General features: G+C 50.6%; 11 protein-coding genes across 11 annotated transcripts; 9 read left to right on the forward strand and 2 right to left on the reverse strand.

Moving 5' to 3' along the window:
- Positions 1-154: 154 nt before the first annotated feature.
- Positions 155-1,593, forward strand: N7496_001976 (TDT family transporter; the record flags this gene model as incomplete). Its single annotated transcript, XM_056694907.1, has 5 exons — positions 155-261; positions 315-683; positions 740-1,036; positions 1,105-1,390; positions 1,453-1,593. The coding sequence occupies 5 exons, from the start codon at positions 155-157 to the stop codon at positions 1,591-1,593; spliced, it is 1,200 nt and encodes a 399-aa protein (XP_056561636.1).
- Positions 1,594-2,122: 529 nt separating this feature from the next.
- On the forward strand, positions 2,123-2,302 carry N7496_001977 (porphobilinogen deaminase Hem3; the record flags this gene model as incomplete). The annotated part of the gene is made up of 1 exon (XM_056694908.1): positions 2,123-2,302. One exon carries the CDS (start codon positions 2,123-2,125, stop codon positions 2,300-2,302), a length of 180 nt encoding a protein of 59 aa, XP_056561637.1.
- A 1,293-nt stretch (positions 2,303-3,595) lies between these two features.
- On the forward strand, positions 3,596-5,599 carry N7496_001978 (Zn(II)2Cys6 transcription factor; the record flags this gene model as incomplete). Its single annotated transcript, XM_056694909.1, has 1 exon — positions 3,596-5,599. The coding sequence occupies one exon, from the start codon at positions 3,596-3,598 to the stop codon at positions 5,597-5,599; it is 2,004 nt and encodes a 667-aa protein (XP_056561638.1).
- Positions 5,600-6,081: 482 nt separating this feature from the next.
- On the forward strand, positions 6,082-6,856 carry N7496_001979 (Cysteine dioxygenase; the record flags this gene model as incomplete). The annotated part of the gene is made up of 3 exons (XM_056694910.1): positions 6,082-6,378; positions 6,428-6,686; positions 6,744-6,856. 3 exons carry the CDS (start codon positions 6,082-6,084, stop codon positions 6,854-6,856), a joined length of 669 nt encoding a protein of 222 aa, XP_056561639.1.
- Positions 6,857-7,464: 608 nt separating this feature from the next.
- On the forward strand, positions 7,465-10,238 carry N7496_001980 (exocyst complex component Sec10 family protein; the record flags this gene model as incomplete). The annotated part of the gene is made up of 3 exons (XM_056694911.1): positions 7,465-7,573; positions 7,631-9,917; positions 9,968-10,238. The coding sequence occupies 3 exons, from the start codon at positions 7,465-7,467 to the stop codon at positions 10,236-10,238; spliced, it is 2,667 nt and encodes an 888-aa protein (XP_056561640.1).
- An 865-nt stretch (positions 10,239-11,103) lies between these two features.
- Positions 11,104-11,997, forward strand: N7496_001981 (putative extracellular SCP domain protein Pry1; the record flags this gene model as incomplete). Its single annotated transcript, XM_056694912.1, has 2 exons — positions 11,104-11,415; positions 11,464-11,997. 2 exons carry the CDS (start codon positions 11,104-11,106, stop codon positions 11,995-11,997), a joined length of 846 nt encoding a protein of 281 aa, XP_056561641.1.
- A 309-nt stretch (positions 11,998-12,306) lies between these two features.
- EifCb (translation initiation factor eIF3 core subunit b) lies at positions 12,307-14,828 on the reverse strand (the record flags this gene model as incomplete). Its single annotated transcript, XM_056694913.1, has 4 exons — positions 14,671-14,828; positions 14,413-14,605; positions 12,796-14,329; positions 12,307-12,735 (listed from the first exon to the last, which is right to left on the reverse strand). Exons 1-4 carry the CDS (start codon positions 14,741-14,743, stop codon positions 12,307-12,309), a joined length of 2,229 nt encoding a protein of 742 aa, XP_056561642.1. The 5' UTR covers positions 14,744-14,828.
- Positions 14,829-15,428: 600 nt separating this feature from the next.
- N7496_001983 (SWIB/MDM2 domain protein) lies at positions 15,429-16,446 on the forward strand (the record flags this gene model as incomplete). The annotated part of the gene is made up of 4 exons (XM_056694914.1): positions 15,429-15,563; positions 15,659-16,099; positions 16,156-16,209; positions 16,261-16,446. Coding segments are annotated over 4 exons (816 nt in total), but the record flags the coding sequence as incomplete, so codon positions are not given.
- An 822-nt stretch (positions 16,447-17,268) lies between these two features.
- N7496_001984 (E3 ubiquitin-protein ligase HEL2) lies at positions 17,269-19,753 on the forward strand (the record flags this gene model as incomplete). Its single annotated transcript, XM_056694915.1, has 3 exons — positions 17,269-17,688; positions 17,769-18,007; positions 18,103-19,753. 3 exons carry the CDS (start codon positions 17,269-17,271, stop codon positions 19,751-19,753), a joined length of 2,310 nt encoding a protein of 769 aa, XP_056561644.1.
- Positions 19,754-20,127: 374 nt separating this feature from the next.
- Positions 20,128-22,980, reverse strand: N7496_001985 (MutS family protein MSH4; the record flags this gene model as incomplete). Its single annotated transcript, XM_056694916.1, has 6 exons — positions 20,128-21,497; positions 21,559-21,646; positions 21,698-21,817; positions 21,872-22,021; positions 22,075-22,434; positions 22,492-22,980. 6 exons carry the CDS (start codon positions 22,978-22,980, stop codon positions 20,128-20,130), a joined length of 2,577 nt encoding a protein of 858 aa, XP_056561645.1.
- An 873-nt stretch (positions 22,981-23,853) lies between these two features.
- Positions 23,854-25,534, forward strand: N7496_001986 (Ribosome assembly protein 4; the record flags this gene model as incomplete). The annotated part of the gene is made up of 3 exons (XM_056694917.1): positions 23,854-24,078; positions 24,146-25,224; positions 25,291-25,534. 3 exons carry the CDS (start codon positions 23,854-23,856, stop codon positions 25,532-25,534), a joined length of 1,548 nt encoding a protein of 515 aa, XP_056561646.1.
- Between the last annotated feature and the right edge of the window lie 233 nt (positions 25,535-25,767).

Here is a 25,767-nt window from a genome sequence, read left to right on the forward strand (position 1 = left end):
CAAATAATGTCCTCTAGAATGACCTTGAGTGTGACTTTTCAGTCATCTCGACTATTGTCTTCCATCCACTGCTACCCATCTGCGATTATTTAAGCCTTGGAGAAGTGTACCCTTCTATTCACCTAAGGGCAAGAGGTACAAGCAATCGGGCATCATGGAAGCTGTCAATAACCTACCAGCTCAATGTGAGCACCCAGAGGCAGCTTCTATATCCAAACATGACCGTGGTTGGCGTCGAGTTATTCGCAATTTCACTCCCGCGTGAGTTCCCTTGAGAATGACCCGAAGCATATTGATACTGACAAGCGCCTTAGCTGGTTTTCTGTGAACATGGGAACAGGAATTGTTTCAATCTTGCTCAACACTTTGCCTTACAATGGTAGATGGCTATATTATCTTTCCATCATCGTTTTCGTCTTGAACGTGGTTTATTTTACGATCATCTTGGCCATCACGCTTCTACGCTATATACTCTATCCGGAGATCTTCAGAGTCATGATTACCCACCCCGTACAGTCGCTATTTCTGGGCACGTTTCCCATGGGTCTTGCAACAATTATCAACATGTTCTGCTTCGTCTGCGTCCCCGCGTGGGGTGACGGAGCGGCTTACTTCATATGGGCAATCTGGATCTTTGACGCCGTGGTGTCAGTGCTGGTCGCTATCGGGATTCCCTTCTTGCTGTATGATGCCCTTTTTCGCGAGTGCAATTCATGATTTGACTGACTCGACTCTCAAGGACTACGAGTCAGAAGACTTTTGACCTTTCGTCAATGACGGCTGCCTGGCTCCTGCCGATTGTCTCGTGTGTTGTCGCGGCTGCATCGGGGGCGATTGTAGCGGACATCTTGCCGAATGTACACCTAGCTCTAGCGACCATCTTGGCTAGCTATATTCTGTGGGGAATTGGGGTTCCTCTGGCACTCATGGTTATTTGCATTTATCTGCAGCGCCTGATGTTCTACAAGCTCCCGCCCAAGGCGATGCTCGTCAGCGTTTTTCTTCCTCTCGGTCCTCTTGGCCAGGGTGGATTTGGGTAAGTCTTCAAAGAGAACATGGAGGCTGCAAAGCTTTTGCATACTGACATATTCGTCAATCGTTTAGTATTCAAAAACTCGGCAAAGTTGCACAAACAGTCTTTCCCAAGACGAATACTCTCAGTGCTACCACGGGAGATGTCTTTTACAGTGTTGGATTCTTAATCGGGATCTTACTGTGGGCATTCGGCCTGGTTTGGCTTACCTTTGCCGTGACCACGTTGATCACAACGAGGGAATTCCCGTTCAACATGGGATGGTGGGCGTTGACTTTCCCCCTGGGAGTCTTCACCACTTGTACTTGTACTATGGGCAACGAGCTCCCTTCGCGATTCTTCTCGGTACTTGGCACAGTAAGTTGTCCCGTTCATTCTATAAATATCTTTGAGTCTACTCCAGCAGCTAACTGAAGCAGATATTCTCCGTCTCGGTCGTCTTGTTGTGGCTTTTGGTCAGCTTCCACACATTCCGAGGTATCGCCCGCGGCGATCTCTTTGTTGCCCCATGCCTTAAAGACCTGGGAAATGCAAAGGTTCGATCTGGAGAGAAGGTATGAAGTGTCAACAAATAAAAGTTGGGTAAAAAAGAAAAAGTATGCAAGTATGAATTCGCATATTGTTATTTACCAGACCGTAAATGCAATCTTCATAATATCACACAAATCTCTGCAATTATTCAAATACGGAAGATACACCACTCAAAGGTTCGAAAATTACACAAATCTTCAGCCTAGGCTTAGTTCATAGCCCGAAATCCTTTCTCTTCAGGTTTTTCTACTATTTTGAGACAAATGAATATCATAGGATCATACTAGGCATTCTGATGACATTGCTCTATAATGTCGACGAACTCTGAATTCTTGAAAAGTTTGGGGTTGAGTAGATATTTAGATTTACTGTACTGTACTTACCAAGCGGTTAGAAAGACATGCTGCGTAGGAAATGCGCACATTGCTAGATCAGTTGGCTGACCACAAGTCAACTCTTGCCTGTCTCGCCGAGCGGTCCCTGATGTGAACGCTAGAAGGCGGCTGCAGTGTCCCGATCGGTGTGAAGACCGAATGGATTCGACCCGACGAGTTGCGGATGACTGCCATCGTCGTCAGTCTGGATGGCTCCCGGAGCGTCCAGGATACTGTTGATGCAAAACTCAGAACTGCCGACGAGGCGAACGCACTTGGCGAAGAACTAGCCGCAAGAATAGTCGTGGGAGGGGCAGAGGAGGGTTTGAACGACATTAACGCTAACCGGCCTGCTAAGGACTGAGTACTGGACATGATATCTTGTGGGCCTTGGTTACGGAGTATCGCCGCGCGCTCAAACGGTATAGACTAGTATACGGATATTATGATGATATCGGACGGAAAAGGTTTCGAGAATATAGGGAATGCTCAATTGAACCCAAAAAAGGAAAACGAAACAAATTGTGCACGACAGGCCGTATGTGATTTGCCGTCTACCCGTCTATAACTTGCGGAAATACACTTTGTGCGCTAAATGCGACATACGGTAGACACAAGAACACAATAACTATCATATGCTAACCAGGGCTGGAACACTATTATTAAAAACCTGCTTTGTATTATATTAAAATGCATTTTTAACTCTTCAAATTCGATGATCGTAGAACAGCTGTAGAGCTAGCTGTGGGGTAGTGCCTCAATTCTGCATCTCCACCAACCGAGCGTATACACCTCCCTTGTTCATCAACTCTCGGTGATTGCCAATCCCAACCAATCTTCCCGCTTCCAAACCGCAGATTACGTCCGCATGCTGGATCGTGCTCAGCCGATGCGCGACGGCCGATCGTGGTCCTCTTCTCGGAAGCTTTATTCAACGCTTCCTGTACCATTGGTTCTGACCGGGAATCCAGCGCAGCAGTTGCCTCGTCCAGGAGCAAGATCTTCGTGGCACGAAGGAGAGCGCGTGTAAGCCATTCACACCAACTCGCTCATAATTGTAATCATTCAGGTTCCCAGGAACTCAAACGTATGTAGTATACGAGTGGATACGAGTGAATTGTATTGAAGACTTCTAAAGACCACTAAAACAGGGCCATAAGGTACCAAAAGGGAAACCGATAGAAAAAGGACTTGATTGGATAAGAGGTGATTTTATAAGAGAGTGTAGGTAGTTAACTAGTTGACAAGAAACAAGATCCGCAGTAGCCACCAATAGAAACCAATTCACCGCCCGGCAAAATTGATCCTCAGTGCCCCAGGTTTATCACTCGGGGGTCAATCGCCGATTGATAAGCCTGCCATTTTCATTGGACGATATGACCCCCCGGAATTGTACATGAAGATACTGTAGGAGGATGAGAAAATAGAAGCAATTTGAATCAATAGTGCTACACTTCGGCAACCGTGCGCAGAAGAAGGTCAGGGATATGCGAGGATCCCTACTTCATGGCGGACTAATGGCTGATTTCAATCGAGTCCTGGAAACGCTATAATCGGAGGGGTAAATTACTCAAATCATCCCATAATATCGCAATCTTTGAAATTAATTCCCCCAATTCTTTACTTCTCCCCAAATTCCCCTTAGGAGGCACTCAAGATGGTCGCGGTAGCCCTCAACAACGACGGGGAAGGGCTTATAGTTTTCACTCCGGGCGTGTCCGCCTCACCGGGCTCGTCGGAACAGCTGCGAACGCCCGAGTCCCATGACATCTCCGATCTCAACTTCACTCTACGCCCTCCCCATTCCATGATGGCCAGAACAAAGAGGAGCGGATTGGTGTCACTGGCATGTACCGAGTGTCGGAAACAGCATCTAAAATGTGATGCACATAGGCCGACATGCTCGCGATGCGTCCAGCAAGGTTACCTTTGTCAGTATCTTCCCTCGCGACGAGGCGGTCGCAGGAAACCCCGACAGGACTCCGATCGCCAGCCACCGCCATCTAATAACCCCGATGAGCTGAATGCTACATCACCCCATGATCTTGCATCGGAGTTGATGACAGAGATGCAGCCTGGGTATCAGGCTCCTCTCGTCTTGCCCGTATCTCGTTCAGAACAGCCAGATACGCCAGATAGCACCACCCCGCAGCGCGGGCCAGGGTCGGTCCCTTGGTCGATAACAACTCCGAGAACTGGGTTGAGTCAAGAGCATTTTCAGCCTACACGGGATCTTTGGTTTCATGATGATCGCTTTCTGCGCCTCTTCTACGAAAACTTCCATGTCGCTCATCCAATCTTGGTGCCCAGTGCAGTCTATCATGATCGCCAGTATCCGGATTTTCTGCAGCTCGTCGTGAATTTTGTTGGATCTCACTATATTACATCAAGTCCCACGCAAGATTACAGAGACAAAGTTCTTGCTGAATTGACTTGTCATACCGACCGCTCACCATGTATGGTTCAGGCCTGGTTAATCTACTCGATTGCGATATACGCACGCGGAGAATGGCAGGAGGCGCAGGACGCCTTCTCGCATAGCGTGGAGATTGCTTTGGAGATTGGCATGAATCGCCGCGAATTTGCCATAACTGGTCGCCCTGAGAATAGTATCGAGGCCGAGAGTCTCCGGAGGACTTGGTGGGAGCTTTACGTGACAGACATCTTTATCGCTGCTCCGTCCAAGAGCAATACCTTCCTTTGTAGCGCAATGGCCCCGGAGGTGGGCTTGCCCTGCGAGGACTCGTTCTATACGGGAACGTGCGAGATTCCAGCACCACGGAAAATACTCGATTTCAAACGCCGCATCTTTGCGCCCGAAGAGACCGTTTTTTCTTCCTTTAGCTATCGCATCGAGGCGACTACCATTCTATGCAGGGCTCTCGTCTTGAGTAGACTACGTGACTACCATCGTGATCATCTTCAAGCGGTTGAGAATGCCCTTGTCAGCTGGGTCAATCATTTACCTCCTAGGAAGCTGGATATTGTCGATTCGTACGGCAACATTGATGAAATGATGTTCCAAGCGCACGTTACGATCGCATACGCTACTATGCTTCTACACCTTCCACGAAGCGATCTCCAACCTGTCTTGTCCCTAACAAACGAACAGTTTTGGCCCGTTGCTACTCGTCACATGGCCTCTACCCTAAATCGCCCTGTTCATAGTATCAAGGCTACCGAGGCATCCAGGCGAATCTCCGATGCTATCTCCCTTTGCCCAAACGTTCTCAAGCACTCTCCATTTGTCATTCCCGCCCTGGCACTTTGTGGAATGATCCAACTGGCCACTTCAATCAAGCACACCGAAGAGTGCTTTGATCATCATTATAACAGAGTGACTCTCATCCTCGGATGTTTGAAGAGTACAAAACGGATATGGGGTCTCGCGGACGCTGCTTACAATCATCTGCGCACCTCTGCGGCAGACGCGTTATCGGATTCGATGGAGCGATGGAGCACGGAACCACTTCGCAAATTCTTCCCCGCAGATTCAACACCTAGTAGCACAGAGCGGACGACAGCTCAGCCCACTCGGCCTACGTCAGCCGTTTCAGAGGGCCAGGATCTATTGTTCCCCCCTATCGTACCTGCATTTGTTGATCCGACATGCTACAACGACTCATTCTTCACTACCATTCCTGAGTTTGACATTAGCTAAGGGCGTGCGACAAAGATATAGTAATGATAAAAACTAATTGACAAGTACTGTCCATCGTTGCACATTTCTGTCCCTCAGTAAATTCTATAACAATCGGCGTAGTGTTCATCTAAACTCTCCCTGCCCTTGCCAAATGATGGCTTTTCTTGGCCACCACTCCTTGATCTTATTCTTCAAAGTAATTAACGAACCCATGAAAACTAGTCGATCATAGTTTGAATTACCCTATAGAAATCCCAAACTGGATGCTTGAAGGGGCGCGTGATCCCTGAAACCAAGGCTTATCTTTCGGAGATTGAATGAGCGGTATGTAGGGTCAATCGCCGATTGCCCTCAACGTCATCGTCCATCGGCGATTGCGCAATGGTTTGCAATGTGTCCACCTCGATATCTCTTATAAAACATCTTCAACTTTGTTAGAATCCCCTGTTGGTCATAGCAAAGTGACTAATTCATCAAGTTGTACCATTTTTCCTTCCAACATGCTGCCTCTTATGCTTCCCGTATCCGCCACGAGCGCCACAATCGACAAAGGATCAGCCGCACCTTATCGGCGATTTAAGGAGCGATACTACTTAGGGGAACTGGTGCAAGATATTAAACAACATTTGGGCCACTCTGGGGGTATCTCATCTGAAGATGTTGACTCGGACTATTTACGGTCTTTACTGGAGAAGTACATCTCCGATCCGAGCGACTGGATCCAGTATTTCCACAACGACCGCAGCAAGAACTATACACGCAACGCGATTGAGAATATCAACCACAAGGCAAATATTGTGAGCAGATATTAATTCCTCAAGCTATCTGATTAAGCTAATTTTGTAGCTCCTTCTAGTGTGGAACCCTGGCAAAGGATCACCAATCCACGACCACGCAAACGCACATTGCATCATGAAAGTCCTTGCTGGAGAACTTCATGAGACCGTTTACAAATCACCTGATAACAAACCTGGGGAATCCAAGCCACTGGAAATCAAATCTTCAACTACCTTTGGCATGAACGAGGTGACTTATATTTCCGACGATATTGGGCTTCATCGGGTTCACAACCCGAGTAGCGACCAGGTGGCTGTTTCACTGCACTGTGAGTATACCAGTTCATGTTTTCTTGTATCAGTTATTCTAACAGAAGTAAATATAGTGTATACACCTCCAAATGCAGCAGACTATGGCTATCATATTTTTGATGAAGCGACAGGGTCTGCAAGCCACGTGCCACAGGCACGCTCCTATTTGAAGCCCCAGGAGAACTAGGAGGGATGATGATAGTAGGATAGAGATAGAGCATTTCGGTTTTTATTTTGTTTCTGGAGTCAACCTCTTGTGGTCAGAGTATCTGCGAGAAGGGGGTTAGCATAGTTTTTGTGTTTTCTTGAGCACTGATATCCCCATCTGCGTGTCCCACTTTCGGATGATGTTTTTGTTGTTTCCTGTAATAGATTCCCAACAGATTGTATTCACTCCTATCAAGCAATTCTATACTTCTTCTCAACTCTATGATTCATTAACCCCCCTAAACCCTTAACTATCACGCTCCCATAGCTAGGACGATAAGGCTTTATACTTCGGGCTTGTTTACTAAATACTGCCGAGTCGCGGGGAAGGCGGTGTGGCCACGGACCCTGCTGATCGCCGCTCGAACCGGAGGCGATCGCTCAGGTGCGCTCCCACCACTGAGAGTATCGGTGAATTCTTTCCCTAAATTTTGCTTCCTTGGGTGCTCTGTCAGGACGGCTGTGTGCTCCATACCTGGTGCTCTATCGGGGATATCTAGGGTCACGAGAGTCGACTCTAGTGCGCCCGTCACTATCCCACCCCGCGGACATCTCGTTATCTCCCGATGAAGAACCACAGACACCGCAATGCCGAACGGGAAGAAAGGGACAACGCCTGCACGGCCGCGCAGAGATGTGCTGGCCTCGTTGCGTATGGCGTCAATGGAGGAGATCGCTCGAGCTTCGCTGCCTGCTGGTACGTCATAGGAATGTTGCGATGCATGGCCATGCACTAATAACCACTCGCCTATAGAGATCATGTCCTCGATTCTAGACTACCTCGACCCCGTTGACCTTATCCGTGCCGCCCAATCAAGCAAGCTTCTACATGAAATGGCGTATGATGATACCCGATGGGTCCAGCGATTGAAACGAATTGGTTGCTGGGACGAGGCAGACGCTCGAAAGCATATTGAAGCAACTTATGGGACCATTGCCAATCCGAACATTGAAGATGGAGAGGATATTCCTGCGGGTACTAGTGGCGCAGTTCCTGTCATTGCTATCGAGAAGGCTCCCTCGTCAGATGTCAAGGAGCTCTCTGATGGGTTCGACAAGATTGAGCTGGTCAATACAAACATACCGCCCGAATCATCTACAACAGTCGAAGACGACCCGGACCTAGTGATTTTGAAAACCGCCAAATCCATACGGGGCGAGGCGCGTCAGGAATATGGGAGGATTCATAGTGCTCTGGCGCCATTCTACAACGACATTGCGAAGAAAGGCCCTTCAATGGATAACTTGGTCTTCACCCAGTACAACGATCAACAAGCACGGGCACAAATGCTGTCGCAACTGGTGGCCTTTTCAAACTCTGATATGACTGATGGCTGGCAAGATCGGACGGACCGCCTACAGAGCACGATGGCTATGTTTGAAACCGCCGCGTTGAACGAGTTCCGAAATGCATACGAGGCAGACGATATTGATGAAACTATGCGCAAATACGCTCACATATTATGGACGCTCAACGGCGGTAAAGCAGCCGTCGATCTTTTTATACACCACAATCACCTGATGACACGCAAGACCGAGCTGGGAACAGTAGCGGACTGTATTGATGCCTCGGGAAAGGTGAAGATGCAACATACACAGGCGTTCTTTACACGACTGAGCGTTGCCTACAATGAGGAAGTAACAATCATGAATCGTGTGTTCCCTCCTGAGCTGGATGTGGCATCCCCCTTCATGGAAAAGGTTGGGCAACATGTGCTCTACCCATTCCTTACGGCTATCTTCGATGAGCTGCATCGCACAAATATGGAATCTTACCTCACGGCCGTCTCGGTTACATTTGTACAGTGCATGAATCTATCCGAGTCACTTTTGCCAATACGAAATTCGGGCGACAAGTTTGATCAGTACCTGGATTCTGTCGTGATCAAAATCTATGAGCCACACATTGATTTATATTTGGCGGAAGAACTTGACTTCTTCCGAAAAGGATGCGAGGCCACAATTGACGACTGGGATCGCCAGCTTTCAGAGCAAGCTGCCTCGACCGAGTCATTCCTCATGTCCAATGTCAACCGCCAGGCGGACAAGCGGGACTTCCTCACTTCGTTCAAAAAGGTGATCATGATGCCCGTCAACATTCTCCCGAGTTTCTCGGGTAACAAGGCCACCGGGGACTCCAAAGCCGATTATGAGGCAAATCGCAGTAACCCATCTGCTGCGAAGAGTCCCAATCGATTCTCCACCATCGCTTCACCGGCCACACCAACACTAGAAGAGGCTCCTAGTACGGAATTGGCAGCCAAGGCCGCCATTATGAAAACAAAGATGGAAGGCATCAAGTCCTTGTTCAGTATTGAAATTGCTCTGAATCTCGTTCACTCGGCCAAGTCCAGTCTGGAGAGAGCCGCTCAATTTGTCCGATTGGGCGGAGAGTATGGACGGGCTGCCAAGCAGCAGTGTGAGGCCATCTTTGTGGCCCTTCTTCGTCTCTTGGGCCTTCGCCATGTCATTATTGGCTTTGACAAAGCCGTGGACCATCTCTCCAACTACCGCCCACGAGAGCAGGAAGAGCGTGATTCTTCAGGGGTTGAGCCTCTGGTTACTTTCTTGGAGCTGGTGAACGTCGGTGATCTGATCCTACAAATGGTGGACGTGTTCTATGAACAGGAATTGATCGGCATGAGATTGACGGACCGAAACGATTTCCTCGATCCGGCCGTCAAGGAAAAGAAGAAGTTCGAGCAAATGCTTGATGAGCGTGTGGCAGCTGGGTTGAATAAGGGTATTGACGTGCTTATGGAGGAAGTGGATTATATTCTCGCCACACGACAGCTTGCCACGGATTTCAATCCAGGCGTCTCATCGGATCCCCATCGACAGACCATGGACGTGGGCATCAGTCAAGCCGCCGCGGCCGTGGTGGATGTGGTTTCGTCGCATACTCAGATGTTGGTGGGCAGCACCGACAAGAGCACTCTAGACGTCTTTAACCAAGAAGTCGGCCTGCGCCTGTTCACTGCCCTCTGCAAACATCTGAAGCGACAGCGGATCAGTGTTGAAGGATCCCTAAAGCTGATCAGGTATGTCATCCCCCTTTTTTACTCTACTGCCTGCGCTAACTCAATTTCAGCGACATGAACCACTACTTCAAGTTCGTCCAAACGCTCAGAAATAACGAGCTTCTCCTCTACTTCAAAGCCTTCCGTGAACTAGCCCAAATCTACCTGATTGACCCGTCTGATGCTAAGGAACTGGCGACAATTATCGCCGACGCCGACCGGTTCTCCGGAATCTGGCGAGTCGAGGAAGTCTCTGAATTCGCGGAGCGCCGGGTTGACTGGTACCAAGTGAAAGGCGACGTGGAACGAGCCATGTACGGCATTGGATGCAGCGTGATGTAAACAGTGATAGATACCCCCGAATTGCATAGCGAATTGGTTGGTTGCTTTTGATTGAATGTATAGATATTGAGTATAGAGCTAGACATGTATCATGTTCACAGGGGCCGATCTCAAAATTGGCATAAGCTCCACCGCCAACCAATTATACTTTGTGAAGAAACAGACTTGCCCTAATTTGGAGAAGGTTAATTCTCCTGCCCGAAGCTCTCTCTCTTTTTAACTAGTCTTTTCTTCATGAAGACACGATTATCCGCTCTCTCTAGTCTTTCGACTTTTTTTCTTGCCCCGGTCCTTCCGCAGGGTAACATCTGACGTCAACGGGTTCACGGCGGCTGCTGGAACATCCCCCTCTTGTTTGAAACAGACATCCAGACTTTCCGAGCCAACACCCGCCCAGGTCCGGTTGCAGCTTCAGACAGTCTGGAAATGGACATGAAACCCGTGGTTTTATTTCCGGCTCGCTCAGGCACTATGCCTTTGGTGGTTGGGCCTTAACCTAGAAGTCGGCGGGAGTGACGCAGAGATCTTCTCCTTTTGGTCGCTATGTAAACGCTGTATTCCTGTGAGAACCACGGTTTGGGGGATGTTAGGTCTCTAGAAGGATGTTATATCTTTCTAGTAGCTCTCGCTGGGGTTTGTTCTGTATTACTATAACTATTTGGGGCGTATTGCTACACTCTAACGGATCTAACACCACTGTGGCGGAGGTCCAGTGTGAATCGACAGTCTTGATTCATAGGAGATTGTCCAACCTACCCGACTTAACGGCGCTAGCCCTATTATGTGGTGAAACCTTTTGAACCCTTGAGGACTCTAGGTTGTTTTCGCATATAAGGGCCAGAATATTACCATCCTTGCAACGATCATGGCCACCAACACCTACAAGAGCTGGTCTCTACTATTACTCCTTGTGATCTACAGCAGCTTCATCACGACCATCAAAGCTAAAGTTATCGTGGTCACAGTCCATACAACAGTGGAAGTTGCATCAACAGTGCAAGGGACGCCAACTATTCCCAGTCCCGCTTCATACACTTCGACCTCTGAGTTCAAAGACACAGTTCTTCGGGTTAGCAATGACTATCGGAAAGCACACGATGCAAAACCACTAGTCTGGAACGAGACGTTGGTCAAATATTCCCACGAATGGGCGCAGAATTGTATCTGGAAACATTCGGTAAGAGTCGTTTTTCGTCTAGATAGCCATGGAATCTCTTTCTAACAGTTACACATTCAGGACGGCCCGTATGGGGAAAACCTAGCATTTGGGTATCCCAACGCTTCTTCAGCAGTTGAGGCTTGGGGCGACGAAAGGGAATTCTATAACTTCCAGAAGCCGACCGGATTCACTGAGAAGACCGGCCATTTCACACAACTAGTGTGGAAATCTACAACGCAAGTAGGATGCGCTGCGATAAATTGTGGATATACCGAGAACACCGATAAAGTACGAAGAGATGCTGGTGATAGCAGCCCGGGTCGACTTCTTGCTAGGGAGCCCGATGGAAGTACGAGAGCGCAGGGCTGGTACGTTGTATGTGAATACACGCCAACAGGGAATGTCGTTGGCAATCACAATGAATACTTCAAGAAGAATGTGAAGCCAAGCGACAAATCATCGTCCACGATAGCTACTTCTGCTACATCGAAAAGTCAACCGACGGGCGGGGCGGCGATGGAGAATAGAATGAGTTCCGCAGTGTGGACGACGTTGCTGGCTCTGGGGACTGTGGCTATTGGGATGAGCCTGTATACTTAGGACAAGAAGAAAAAAAAAGAAAAACTACGAGAAATACAAGATTATGAAACAACAGCTATTGCGTTCGTAGGCATTTCTCATGCTTATCCACATTGCACATCAAGAGCTTCGTCGGACACCACATAGCTCAATCTATTGATTTTTGAGAGTCCCCGATCATCAGCACAGAAATAGGGCCGGATCATAAAACTGGGGCACGTAGAAAAGCCGGGCCCGAAAAGGCAGAGGACGCCGGCGAGAACAAAGGAAAGGAACAAGGAAACACATTATATGCGAAAGAGAAAAAGGGGGGAAAAGAAAATGGGTTCGTCAACCAATGACCTCCTCGGTCTCCTCGATGATCTCCTCCACAATCTCCTCCACCACGGTGTCGCCCTCCTGCTGGATGCCAACGCGGGCATCCTTGGCCAGCTTGGGAGAGTCGGCATCCTCGGACAAGCCAAAGGCCTCCCGCTCCTCGGCCTGGATCTCCTTCTCCCGGCGCAGCCAGGCGAGCCACTCGCTGAGAACGCGTTTGCGCTGCTCGACAACGGCGGTGTTGGCAATGTCCACGGCGTATCGGTCCTCCTCGTCGAACTCCTTCGAGTACTCGCGCAGGTTCTTGCGCACCTGCTTCTGCTCCTCCTTGCTGAGCAAGGTAGGGGGGCGGGGGCGCCAGAGGAACTGCTTGAACTTCTCGGTAGGGTTCTCGGAGAGGGTATTTCCAGAGAAAGTGTGCAGGTTCCAGCCGTTTTCCATCTAAAACATGAGATTAGTCTTGATTCGCCAAAAGACAATAAAAAAAGGATTGAATCTTACCGAGTGAGTCCACACACTAGCACTGCTGACCACATAGCGACCTGTGGGGTCCCACTCAATGTCGGTCACGCCGTAGTGCTCAACGGTCTTCATCAACTGGAGGTTGGCGGCAAGATCCTTCTCAGCCTCGTTCTTCTCACCCTCAAAGTCCATGTCCCAGAAGTCCAGGTCGAAGTTGGACTGGGAGTGGACAGTAGCCACAACGACGAAACGACCCTTGGGCGACCAGTAGATGCCGTTGCTGGTCTTCTTCTCGACGGTCCGGACGAGCTTGAAGTTGCCGGCAGTGTTGCCCTTCTTCTCGGGGGCGAAGAAGGAGACGGCAGTCTTGGGGGGAACGGCAGCACCGGTGGGGGTCTCGCCGGTGGTGATCAGGACGAAACGAGAACCGTTGGGCTCCCAAGAGAAGTTGATGACAGTGTCCTTGAGGCTGTCAACGACCTCAACGGGAACGCCCTTCTCGCGAACCCGGAAGATCTCCAGGTTGGTGGCCATGGACTTCTTGGACTTGGAGTGACGGTCGACCTTGACGCAAACGTAGGCACCCTGGGATTGCCAGTGCAGCTTGACATCGGAGACGTTGAACAGGTTACGGGTGCGGACAATCTCCTTGGAGGGAACGCTCATCATGGCAACACGGGCGGGGTTGCTACCAATCTCGGGAGTCCAGAAGCAGAGGAGCTGCTCGTATTGCTTGACACCCTCGCGGGTGACGGTGGCGGGGGACCACTCAAAGTCGTTAACACCCTCAACCTTGACGGATGTGCGGCCAAGCAGGTTCATGTTGGGCACCTCGTAGATGGAAATAGACTGGCCCTGGAGCATACGGGCAACGTACTTCTCATCAGCGGACCACTTGAAAGCGGGCCACTGAACCTTCTTCTTGGGCTGGACCTCACCCTCAGCGGCGGGGCCGGCAGCCAGATCGTGGGAGACGAATGAGCGCAGAGGCTTGCCGGACTCAATATCCCAGACGATGATGTTCTTTCCATCTTCCTCGAAGGTCAGGATGGGCTGGCCCTCCTCGACCTGGATGGGACGAGAAGACCACGTCGTCAGATAGCCCTCCAGGGGGGAGAATTCAACGAGTTGTACGAAGGGGTGAGGGAACTGTTTTTGCTTGGAGAAGGAGGCGCCGCCCCAGAGCTGGACACCTTGAGGGTGGACGGAGGCAAGGAAGGTACCCTTGGGGGACCATTGGACGAAGAGTTGTGTCCAGTGAGCGCGATCAACGACGTTCTCTGGTGGGTTGGACTTGTTATTCCAGAACACGCCGACCTTGTCGTTCCGGTAGAGGGCGAACTGATCACGGGCATTGGCATCGGCCATCCAAGAGCGCAGATGCTCCTTCTCCTTGAAGGGCTCCACCTCGGGAGCGTGGTACTCCTCCTCGATACGACCCTCGCGACCATATCGCTCGATATCCATAAGCTTGTTCACGGCCAGGGTGTGCTTCTTGTCGAGGGGAACACCGTGGAGTTGCTTGACAGCAGCGAGAGCTTGTTCGGGGGTTTCGTATTCAACAAAGGCGAATCTAGAAGAAAAAAAAAGAATATCCTAGTCAATCATCTCGTCCACTTTATAGATTCGTAGCCCATTCATCCCAGGGTAACGCACCCTTCGGACATGCCCTTGTCGTTCAGCGGCATGAAAACTGCATCTTCGGAGGTGTGGCCAATGGTGTTGAGTTTTCTCAACAAGAACTTGACGAGTTTCTGGCGGCTGTCTTCGGGCACAACGGGAAGGCCATCGATAACGACGAAAGTGTCCAGGCCCTCCTCCAACTTAACTTCGAACTGCTCCTTGAGATCTGCCGAGAAACCGATGTTAGAGAGGGGCACACACGCCAAAAAAAGTAGGGCTCCCAGGGCGTACCGGAGAAGTCAATCTCCTCCTCCTCCTCCTCGTGGAAATCCTGCTCGGTCAGGGTGTCGAAACTGGGCGCCATGCTGGGTGGACTTGAGGCGACAGCCGTGGATCAGAGCGTTGCGTACTTGACTTTGAGGATTTTCGGCCAGAAACAAAACTCGCCGCCAAGCGGGTTCTTTGTGCGCGCTGACTCAGCCGTGAAGGGATCCAGCGCGATCGTGTCACGTGATGCGTGTGTTTTACTCACGTGATCTAAGCTTTGTTGGCGCTGCTGAGTCAGCCTGTTCCCCGGGCGCGCATCGCAAGTTAGTTTGGAGATTAGCAGTTGCTTTCGGAGCTACAGCCGACGCGGGGTCTCGCTTTTTCAGTTCTGGACCTTGCGGAACTTGATGCCCTATTGCTGCAAAGATCACCCGTAACACTGTTGCTTGTGTCTCCTCGATCTTTCCCTCTTGCTGCACCTTCGCCTTGCTCGTTGCGCCCTCGGCTCCCCCGCCGCTCTTAAGCGCCAGTGCGACTATACCCACCTGACCTTCCTCGAAGTACCTACTTGCGCGATCAACACCACTGCCCAAATCTAGCAGCCGAAGCTATCTCTATAGCTGTAACCTACACTTGGAACTTGGATACTGCATCTTTGGAGACGATTGGCAAGGATTGAATGCAGGCAGGATGTCACGTATGTTGCCTCGGCGCTGTCCCGGCTTCAATTGCCGACTCACACCTGGGAGCTTCTTTTCCTTGTCTAACGTGGCGCAATAGTCTCATCCGAAAAGCGCGATGAATACTCAGGCATCATTGACTCGATCCTCGCCAAGAGTGACCTCAATACCGTCTCCGAGAAACGGATTCGCAAGGGTCTCCAGGACGTCATTGGTTATGATCTCACTCCACAAAAGGTCTGCATAATCTGTGGTTATTGCTTGCGCTTTGTTTCCGTTGGAAGGAAGCATGAATGCTTGTGGAACTCTGGTAGCTGACAATGTATTCGCAGGCTGAAGTCAAGCAGCTAATCATGGAACGATTTGACATCTTCGCGAGCAATAATGGCGTCCATTCACCCGAAGAGACCTCCAGTAATGGCCATACACACGCCACCACTGCCGCTGCAGTACCTTCTCCACCCCAATCCTCCTCGCCCGTGAAGCGTCAGGCACATAGCGAAGAAGCATCTGAGCCCGCTAGCGCCTCGCCGCCTCCAAAGAAGCGCAAGCCTGACGCCGATGTTGACGCCGACGCCTTGTTCGCCGCGAAACTACAAGCGGAAGAGAATATGCGAGCACGACCCACAAGAGGCGCAAGCACACGCCGTGCTGCTCCATCTAAGAAGAAGAGCAAGGCCAAGACCGCCAAACGCGTCAGGGCGGAGGATGACTCGGACATCGACTCGGGATCGGAAACGAAAAAGGAGGTCAATCGAACTGGTGGCTTCCACGTATGTCTTGAATGTCGAGTAACTGCTCCACGCAGGACTAATCGCTATGTTTTTAGAAACCACTTAATCTGTCTGCCCCTTTGTCTGCTCTCCTAGGTGGAGAGACTACAGTACGTCTGGCCCCAATCGCAAGCGAAACCTGTACTGACCCTTTCTTCTAGCTGTCGCGCCCGCAGACTGTCAAAAAGGTATGGCAATACATCCGTGAAAAAGAGCTGCAAGATCCAAGCGATCGACGCCAAATCCGCTGCGACGACGCGATGCGCGCTGTGTTTAAGCAGGATCGGGTCCATATGTTCACCATGACCAAGATCCTCAATCAGAATTTGTATAACCCAGACGAATAGCCCTGGTTCGGCGCGAATAGTCATGGGTTGTCCTTGGATGAAGGGACCCTTGGCCTCCCTCAACGAATTTCATCTCTGTTCTATCATTTGCTTTCTGCGATGCATGGGGATGCCGGCGTGACGACTCCACCTTTGCCGCCTTTTGAGGCTTTCTTTATGGCGCCTTGTGCTTTCAAGATTTTGGTTCTTTTCTTGCTCTCCAGCGGGAGTTGGTGCAGCCCTTGAGTGGTGATATCTATCGTTCTCATAATTGCATACCTATTTGAGTTTCGTGATCTCAATAAGTCTCGGTATTTGGGATTTTTGATGTGGGAAACATAGAGCTCATACATCCTCGAGAGTAATGGTGTTCGTTAGAACACCTCACTGCCTCTATACAGTCCTCGTTAAAAGCTTGATACTTTATCTATAGAGTACTATAGTTGAAATATCGCCACAATATAGTAAATTTTGAGAATAGCCCTGCCATTGGCTCTGCTGGATGACGTATAGATAGCGAGAGAAAGTTGTCGAGTATTGTGGAAGCTGCAGGTATCCAATTAATCATCCAATGAAAGTTGAACAATTTGTACATTTACAAAGATGGGTTTGTTCTGACAAACAGTCTCTAGCATGCACTGAGAAGTAGCTTCTTTGTTGATTGCAAAGGAAGATTCCAGCTTCCAAGCACATGCCCGCCGCGGAGGTTGATAAGTCAGCCAGATCTCACTTTTTCCCCGTCTCCCCCACCAACCTTCAACCCCCAGAGAGCTCCGCAGCTCCCACGTTGTTGCCATTGACACGAAACCGCAGCGCCGATCTTGACTCCCACGGTCCCCCGCCATGGCTGACAACACCCCAACTGCTCCGTCAACAGGCCACGGTCGTGGTGGTGGCCGCCGTCGTGGCCGCGGAGGCGCCCCTCCCTCTGGCCGTTCAGATGAGCCGCGTAACGCTGGCGATGGACCAGGTCGAGGAGGCAGGTCCCGCGGTCGCGGAGGTCGAGGCTCTGGTGGACGTGATAAGCAACGGAGCCAGGATGAACCCGAAGCCACCGAGACACAACCCACAAAGACTGTTGCGACTGTAGGGACAAAAGAGGTCCCCGCCGCTACCGATGATGCCGACGATGGAGAGATCTGCTTCATTTGTGCGTCGACCGTTGAACATACCTCCGTGTCGCCTTGCAATCACCGGACGTGTCATATTTGTGCGCTCCGCTTGCGCGCACTTTACAAGAACAAGGGTTGCGCTCATTGTCGAGTATGTCTGCATCTCACGATTTTAGTCGTTGTTGGCCGTTGGCTTTGTTGCGAACCATACTAATCTGCCCTAATGCATAGACCGAGTCCGCCTTTGTCATTTTCACCGATGACCCCGTTCGACGATTTGAGGACTTTGAGAAGAAAGATTTCGCTCGAACCGATGATAATTTGGGAATCCACTATGAGAAGGACGAAATCTTTGAAGACACGGTGTTGCTGCTTCGATACAACTGCCCTGATGAAGACTGTGATGTCGCTTGCCTTGGATGGCCGGACTTGCATCGCCACGTGAAGAGCAAGCATGGCAAAGTGATGTGGTGAGTTTTGATACTATTCTCTAGATGGGAAATAGGCGCATTGAACACGATGATCAAGAGTAAGTGGCTGACTCGCGCTTTGTGTGACATGACAGTGACCTTTGCACACGGAACAAAAAGGTGTTCACTCACGAGCACACTCTCTTCACCATGGCCGAGTTGCGAAAACACGAGAAACATGGCGACCACAAACCTGGTGCTATCGACCAAAGCGGCTTCAAAGGCCACCCCGAGTGTGGTTTCTGTCGGCAACGATTCTATGGCGATGACGAGTTGTACGCCCATTGTCGTGACAAACACGAAAGATGCCATATTTGCGATCGCCGTGCCTCCCATCGTCAGCAGCAATACTATATTGACTACAATGCTCTGGAGGGCCACTTCCAAAAAGACCATTTCCTTTGCCTTGACCAGGAATGCTTGGACAAGAAGTTTGTGGTATTCGAGTCACAGATGGACCTAAAGGCCCACCAGATTGAGGCACACCCGAATGGAGTTTCCAAAGATGTGCGTCGGGATGCTCGGATTGTCGATCTTGCCGAGTTCGATATTCGAAGCCCATATCAGCCACAGCAGCGTCAGCGCCGCGGTGCTGGTCGTGGTCGGGATCCCAACGCGGAGCCTCTGCCTGTCTCTAGCGCACAACCTCTCGGGCGTGCCGAGCAGGCCTTCCAAAGACAGCAAGCAATTCAGAGCTCTCAGTCTGTTACTACTCGTAGTTTCGGCGGACAGCTTAGTCGCAATGAGACCCAGACAGTCCAGGCACCCGCTCGGTCAGCAGCGGGTACCCCGAACCCTGCAGCTCGTCCACGACCCCCACCTACTGCAGAGCTGGAGAGTCTTAGTCTTGCGGCGACATCCGCAACCCTGAGCCCGCAAGATCAAGCTCGGCGTCTGCGCCATACCGCCGTGGTGGAGCGGGCGTCAAATCTACTCCACAATGATGCTAACAAGCTTGCTGAGTTCCGAACGAGAGTGTCCAGCTATCGAACTTCGTCCATTGGTGCGACGGAGCTTATTGATGCATTCTTTTCTCTGTTCGATACCTCTAGCTCGGAGCTAGGCAAACTCATCAAGGAGCTTGCCGATATTTATGAAGATGAGAGCAAGCGAACCAGTCTTCTTCAAGCTTGGAACGATTGGCGCGCCATAAACGAGGACTACCCTGCTCTCCCAGGCCCGGGCGGTCTTCTGCCTGGTATGTCTCCTGCCACAGTGAGCACCGGCGGCAGCCGTGTCTTGCGGCTGAAGTCATCTACCGCTCAATCGTCTCGCTCTGCCGTTGGTAGAAGCGGTGCCATCTCCTCATCCTCCGCCAATCCCTTCCCCCCTCTCTCTGCAGCTGTCGGTAGCTCATCTCGCCGCAACAATGCTGCCACTTCCACTCCCTGGGCCGCTGCCGCCCCTCCACCCTCCATTAGTCGCCCGTCATACTCAACCCCTCCCAGTCGTGCCTCCCCGGCGATGTCTGCTAGTTCCTCGCGCCCCGCTGCTGGTGTAGACGCGTTCCCTGCTCTCCCCGCGGCCGCCAAGCCAAACGTCATGATGCCAGGAAAGACTCGTGGTTACATCCGGTGGGACGAGCGTAAGGGTCCTGCTGCGAATGCTTGGGGGTCAAATCCGTCTTCTGGCCTTGCGTCTCCAGCAGAGCCAGCAGATGATTTCGATGACGAGCCTAGCGATGGGAAAAGGGGAAAAAGAAGAAGGGCAAGCAGACCCTCTTCCACTTTGGTTGATTGGTTGTGAATACCCCAAACCCCGGTCGGATATTTTGTGAGCGTTCTTGATAGACGAATGAGTTAAATAAGCGAAGTTTTTCTATGAAACTGGTTTGGACTGGAATGTCTCTGTTCTTTTAATGTAGAAATAACGTGTATTTAGTCAGGTGTTGGTATGACTAAAAGCCTGTCGTCTTCTAATGATGTGGCATATCAGATCGTCGCCCGCAGGCCATCACAATGATTCTCCCTATTCCATACCATGATATCATGCAATAGACGAAATGTATACGTCTCGAATAAGTCCCTCATATGAGGCCAACAGGCCCGATTCTCCTCGACACCCTCAGACTAAAATGACGCTGTCATGTCCATTAGATTCAGGCTCGGAAGCAGAATCGACTAGTAGAGAATCTGAAGGTAAAGGTGTTCGAGACGAAATGCCCTCAGATGCACGATCTGCGCGGCAAGAAGGAGCAGTGGAATCCACCTGAGAATCCTTCTCACCCCCTCTTCTTGTCCCTCCAATATCTCAGCATCAGCACCACTCCCCAAATTGACCTCCTGGTCGACAGCAGCCATACGCAATGCAAAGTCATTCTGAAGCTTGACAAGATGCTGACGGAGAGATGCGCTATCCATCGTGCTAGTTCGAGCAAGTACAAGCTCTTCTCGCAAAGTGAGAAGTAACTTCCGCTTCCGGGCTATGACCACGGCGCGCGAAGTGCTGTTCCGACGCTGCATAAGCCTGTCCATGCGCTCGGAGACGTTCCTGGCAACCTCCAAAACTGCAGGTGGGAGGTCGACTAGCTTCGCCAGCTCAAGGCCATATCGACGGTCCGGAACGGGTCCTTCCGCGATCTGGTAGAGCATTGTCATCTTGTTTGCATAAGGAGTGATGTCGGCTGCTAAATGCAGATTGATGACACCAGATCTTTCAGATAAGATGCGCGCGAGATCATGAAAATGCGTGGCAAACCATACCAGGGCATTGCTGGCGAGAAGAGCTTCGGCCAGGGCAACGGCGATTGCGAGACCATCGGTTGTACTAGTGCCGCGTCCGAGTTCGTCAACTAGGACCATCGCTCGTGGCTGCACATGGCGCAAGATAAATGCCATCTCTCGCATTTCTGCGGCGAAAGTAGAGACGTTAGCGTCTAGATCGTCGCTGGTGGCTACACGCGCGAACAGTTGGTGCACGAGTGGGAATGAGGCGTACTGCGCGGGCACGAAACAGCCAATCTGCGCCATTACGGTCATCAGGGCGAGGGATCGGATGTATGTGGATTTGCCGCTCATGTTGCATCCGGTGATGATTTGGAATCGAGTTTGTGGCGTGGCGCAGGCGTCGTTGGGGATGAATTTGCTGGAATGGATGCGTTCCCGGATAGGATGCCGTCCAGCCTTGATGGTCAGGGTAGCCATTAGCTCCGGACGGATGTAGTCGTGGCTCGTTGCCAGTTGTGCAAATGCTGATAGCATGTCTAGCATTGCGATGGCCTCGCTGATGCGAAAAAGCCCTGCAACCTCGGTACATACATCGTGGAGTAGCCCTTGGACGGTCTGGTCGCTCATGCTGATCACTTCATTGTGGGCATCGGTGATCTTCTGGTTTAGTTTGACCAAGTCTAGAGTCTGGCACTCGATCCGGTTCTTCTTGCGGTAGACGTTGATGAAGATTTCCGGCAGTGGCTCTGGATGGCCTGTTGGAATGCAGATGTAGTATTGGCGGGCAGTATCGTACTTGAGATCCAAGGATAGATCGAAGGTTTCTGTTAAATTTCTTAATGAGAGGGATCGTAGAATGACCTCTAGTCTCGTCCGAGTCATTACCTTCAAGTTTTGACACCAATTCTGCTGCATCGGCGTTGGCTTCCTTGTAAGTTTGCCTAGCGACATCCAAAAGGCTGCTGACGCCGGCCTGGCTGGGTCAGTATTGGCATATCGAGCGGGATATAAGCTTGAGACTCACCTTTACACAATATATGCGTTGATTACGTAGGTCGAGTGGCTTGCTTTGGTAAGTAATATTTTCATTGAGCGTTTTCTCGATCATCTCTTCGACAGCGCGATGTCCTGCAGGGTGACACAACTACCCTATGTAAGCCGTAACGCAGGTGAGTGAGAGCTTGGCATAAGAGCATACCTCTCGAATAGTGGCCAGGATCTCGCTTTGGGCTGCACCTAGTGCTTGATACACCTTTTTGATTGCCGATACGTACGTCTTTAGCATGATCACATGGTTGACTGACTGTTCAATGTACTGAACGGTCCTCTTGGTAGGTACCAGAATAACCTTGAAATGTCAGCTGAAAAAAGCGACAGATAAAAAAAAATATCAAAACATACCGAAGTCAAAACTTTATCCGCATCGATGAAGCCCTTCAAAGCCTGGCGGACGGACACGAACATGTCTTCCTTTGTGGACAAGTCCTCCACCGCATTGTATCTCGCAGTCAATTTGACCCTCTCGGTGGAAGGCTGGAGAATGTTGGCCCGGAGTAGTCTGGCTCCCATCGGCGTTGTGGTTTCATTGAGCAAACCATACAAGCTATCCTTGGACTTGGTATTGTGAAGATTCTGGATGAGCTCGAGGGAAACAATCGTGGCAAGGTCGATGGTCATGGAGCCTTGTGAGGGTTCGAACTTGATCCGCAGAGAGTGAGAGGCGAATACACGCTGGAGCTCCAGCTCAATGTACTTGAGGGACTGCCCAAGGATCAGTCAGACTGTCTAAACTCGCCTCAACGGGATGGCGTTGCATACCGCGGCAAAAGAGCAGGCTGCGAAATAGTTCCCGCCAAGCGTCACCTTGAGGGAATCCACCTCATCTGGAAACGCAAGACGATCAAGGTACTCATGGCCAGCCTTATCAGACCAGCACCTGCGATCAACAAAGGTGAGGATTGGCTCAGGCAGATTCTCTTCGATAATGTAGCGTAGCTTGGACTCCTTGGCGGTGTTCATGAACAGGATCTCACTCGGTTCAAAGACGCCAATCTTGGTAATGGTCTTGACATAAGTTTGACTGTCGCAGATCTGGCAGAGAACAACTTCAGCCGTGGCTAGGTTCACGAATGCGAGTCCCACTGTGGAAGAAACTCCCCGTGATTCACTGACAGCACAGACAATGTCCTGCGAGGCGATACTCGTGGCCGTGGTTGTGGGCCTTGCTGTTCCAGCTCGCCTCGTGCTGCCTCTGACAGTCAGGGGAACGAAGGAATCGAGTGTTGACTGTCGTGAGGATATCGACATTTTTGTGTGAGTTGGGATGAAAATGAGGGTGAGGTGAGGTGAGAGAAGAGGTAAGTCATTTGCATCGAGTTGCATGATCAAAGAGGCCGGGCACCTAACAGTCTATCATTTGTTTATACTCGTCTACTTTCTTTAATCCTTACACAAATTAGTTAACAAGAGGGTTTAGAAGGATAATCCTTCATAGTAGTACTTTAATCTAAGAAGGATCTATCTATTTTATACTTTTTCTACGTAGTTTTCTATTCGATTTATAGATATCCTTCTAATAATCTAGTATCGAGAGTGAATTACTCTTGCCTCGGATCGTCCTAGAGCTAACGCTGGTGCCCTCGCGGTGCTATAAAGGCTTTCGAAGGCGGCGCACTCTTTGTATATCATCCTTTGGAGGTAGAAATTAATGAATTAATGATTTGTTTTATATTATTTCTATGCCGCTTTCCATTCGATCTATAAAGGTCCTTCTTATATTAAATCACTATTACTAAGGACTTTTTTGACACCTCTTTTAATACATCTTGTTGATTAACTTATGGAAGCTCTTGGGATTCGTCTAAACTTAAAATCAAACCACCACTATGACCATGACCAGAGGACAAGTCACGTGCGATGACCAAGATACGTCTTCAAACGCACCACAACCACCTAAGTTCCACCGAGTGTAATAATTTCGGAAATTGTGCAGAAATTTTCATAAAGATTCTGTGAACAGCACTGAAAGCAACAAAAATTACTGGAAATTAAGAGATAAACGGCAGAAATCAAGAGACTGTTAATTCCCCGCCAGTTGGTCACTGTCCCAAATTCCCCACCCGATAAGATAAGCCCTCCAACCCAAAATTTCTTCCTCCGTTAAACTCCTCCAAGCTAACAATGGCGACTCTCCTCCCCCCGCCCAGTAAGCGCCAAAAGCTGGCCCAGGCCGAAAAGGCCAGGGAGCAGCAGGAGATCCAGAGTATTCCCACCGATTTGGGCAGTGTCCGTGTCCAATTCTACGACCAGGCCACTGGCAATGCTACGGGACCTGCGGTCTCGGTCCCGGTGGCCGATGCGAATATTAAGAACCTCGAGACGCTGTTGAATACCCTCCAAGGGAATGTAAGTGGTCTCTCAGGCGGATTGTGTTACTGCGCCGAAACTAATTGGCTCTTCTTCAACTGTATAGGACGACGATGATCGTGTGCCATATCGGTTCACCTACCAATCCGAGAAGGAGGACGGACAAACCATCGATATCCTCGCTGATCTATACCACTCGCTGCTCCAGCCTGGGATCAAAACTACCGAAGACACCGTCTCGCTCTACTTCACCCCGCAAGCCGTATTCCGAGTCAAGGCCGTTTCTCGTTGCGCCGCCTCCATCGCAGGCCACGGCGAGGCAATCCTAGCCACCTCGTTCTCCCCCGTCAACTCCTCGACCATGGTCTCCGGAAGTGGTGACTCGACAGCCCGAGTCTGGGACTGCGAGACGGGTACCCCGTTACACACCCTTAAGGGACATACTAGCTGGGTTCTGGCCGTGGCGTACTCGCCCAACGGCGCCATGATCGCGACGGGTAGTATGGATAATACCGTGCGGTTCTGGGATGCGAAGAAGGGACAGGCGCTGGGTGGACCGGTCAAGGGCCATTCCAAGTGGATTACCAGTCTTGCTTGGGAACCTTACCACGTGCAGGAGTCTGGACGGCCGCGTCTGGCATCGGCGTCGAAGGACTCGACCGTGCGCATCTGGGATGTCGTCTCGAAACGCATTGAGCATGTTCTCACCGGACACAAGGGGTCGGTTAGCTGTGTTCGATGGGGTGGTACCGGCCAGATTTATACCGCGTCGCACGATAAGACGATCAAGATCTGGAATCCCAAGGACGGCACGCTGATCCAGTCTCTGGCGGCGCATGCCCACCGCGTGAACCATCTGGCTCTCTCTACTGATTTCGCCTTGCGTACGGCCTACCACGATCACACTGGTAAGGTACCCGCTACGGAGGCGGAGAAGGTGGCTGCTGCGCGGAAGCGATTCGAGGAGGCGGCTACCGTGAACAACAAGATTGTGGAGCGATTGGTGTCGGCCAGTGACGATTTCACCATGTACCTGTGGGACCCGGCTGCGTCTAATAAACCCGTTGCGCGACTCCTGGGTCATCAGAAGGAGGTCAATCATGTCACCTTCTCGCCGGATATGGCGTATATCGCATCTGCTGGATTCGATAACCACGTCAAGCTTTGGAACGGACGTGATGGAAAGTGAGTGTTTCTCTATTGCCTTGTTCTAGGAGTAACTATTCGTATGACTAACACCTCTCTTTCTAGGTTCATCACCACATTCCGCGGCCACGTTGGCGCTGTCTATCAGTGCTGCTTCTCAGCCGACTCTCGACTACTGGTATCTTCTTCCAAGGACACTACTTTGAAGGTCTGGGACGTCCGAACCGGCAAGTTGGCTACGGATCTACCCGGACACAAGGATGAGGTCTTTGCGGTAGACTGGTCTCCCGATGGACAAAAAGTTGGCAGTGGTGGTAAGGACAAGGCGATTCGAATCTGGCGGAACTAGAGTAGATATACTAGAGTCCTATATAGAATGATACCCAATGCCTGTTCTGCATAAACTCTCTCCCTCTTCTCTCGGGCTTATTCATACAATGGATTTTACGACTCGCAATGTAAAAAAGAAGTATTGTGATGTGATAATCATTAGTTTGTATTAAAGTCACCCAAAACACTCTACCCGCTCACACGAGAAAGGGTTTCAACTACTATACAAAAAATACACAAATGCCAAGCTAA

The sequence above is a fragment of the Penicillium cataractarum genome (assembly GCF_028827025.1).
Source record: "Penicillium cataractarum strain IBT 29864 chromosome Unknown utg000001l, whole genome shotgun sequence".
Classification (NCBI taxonomy): Eukaryota; Fungi; Ascomycota; class Eurotiomycetes; order Eurotiales; family Aspergillaceae; genus Penicillium; species Penicillium cataractarum.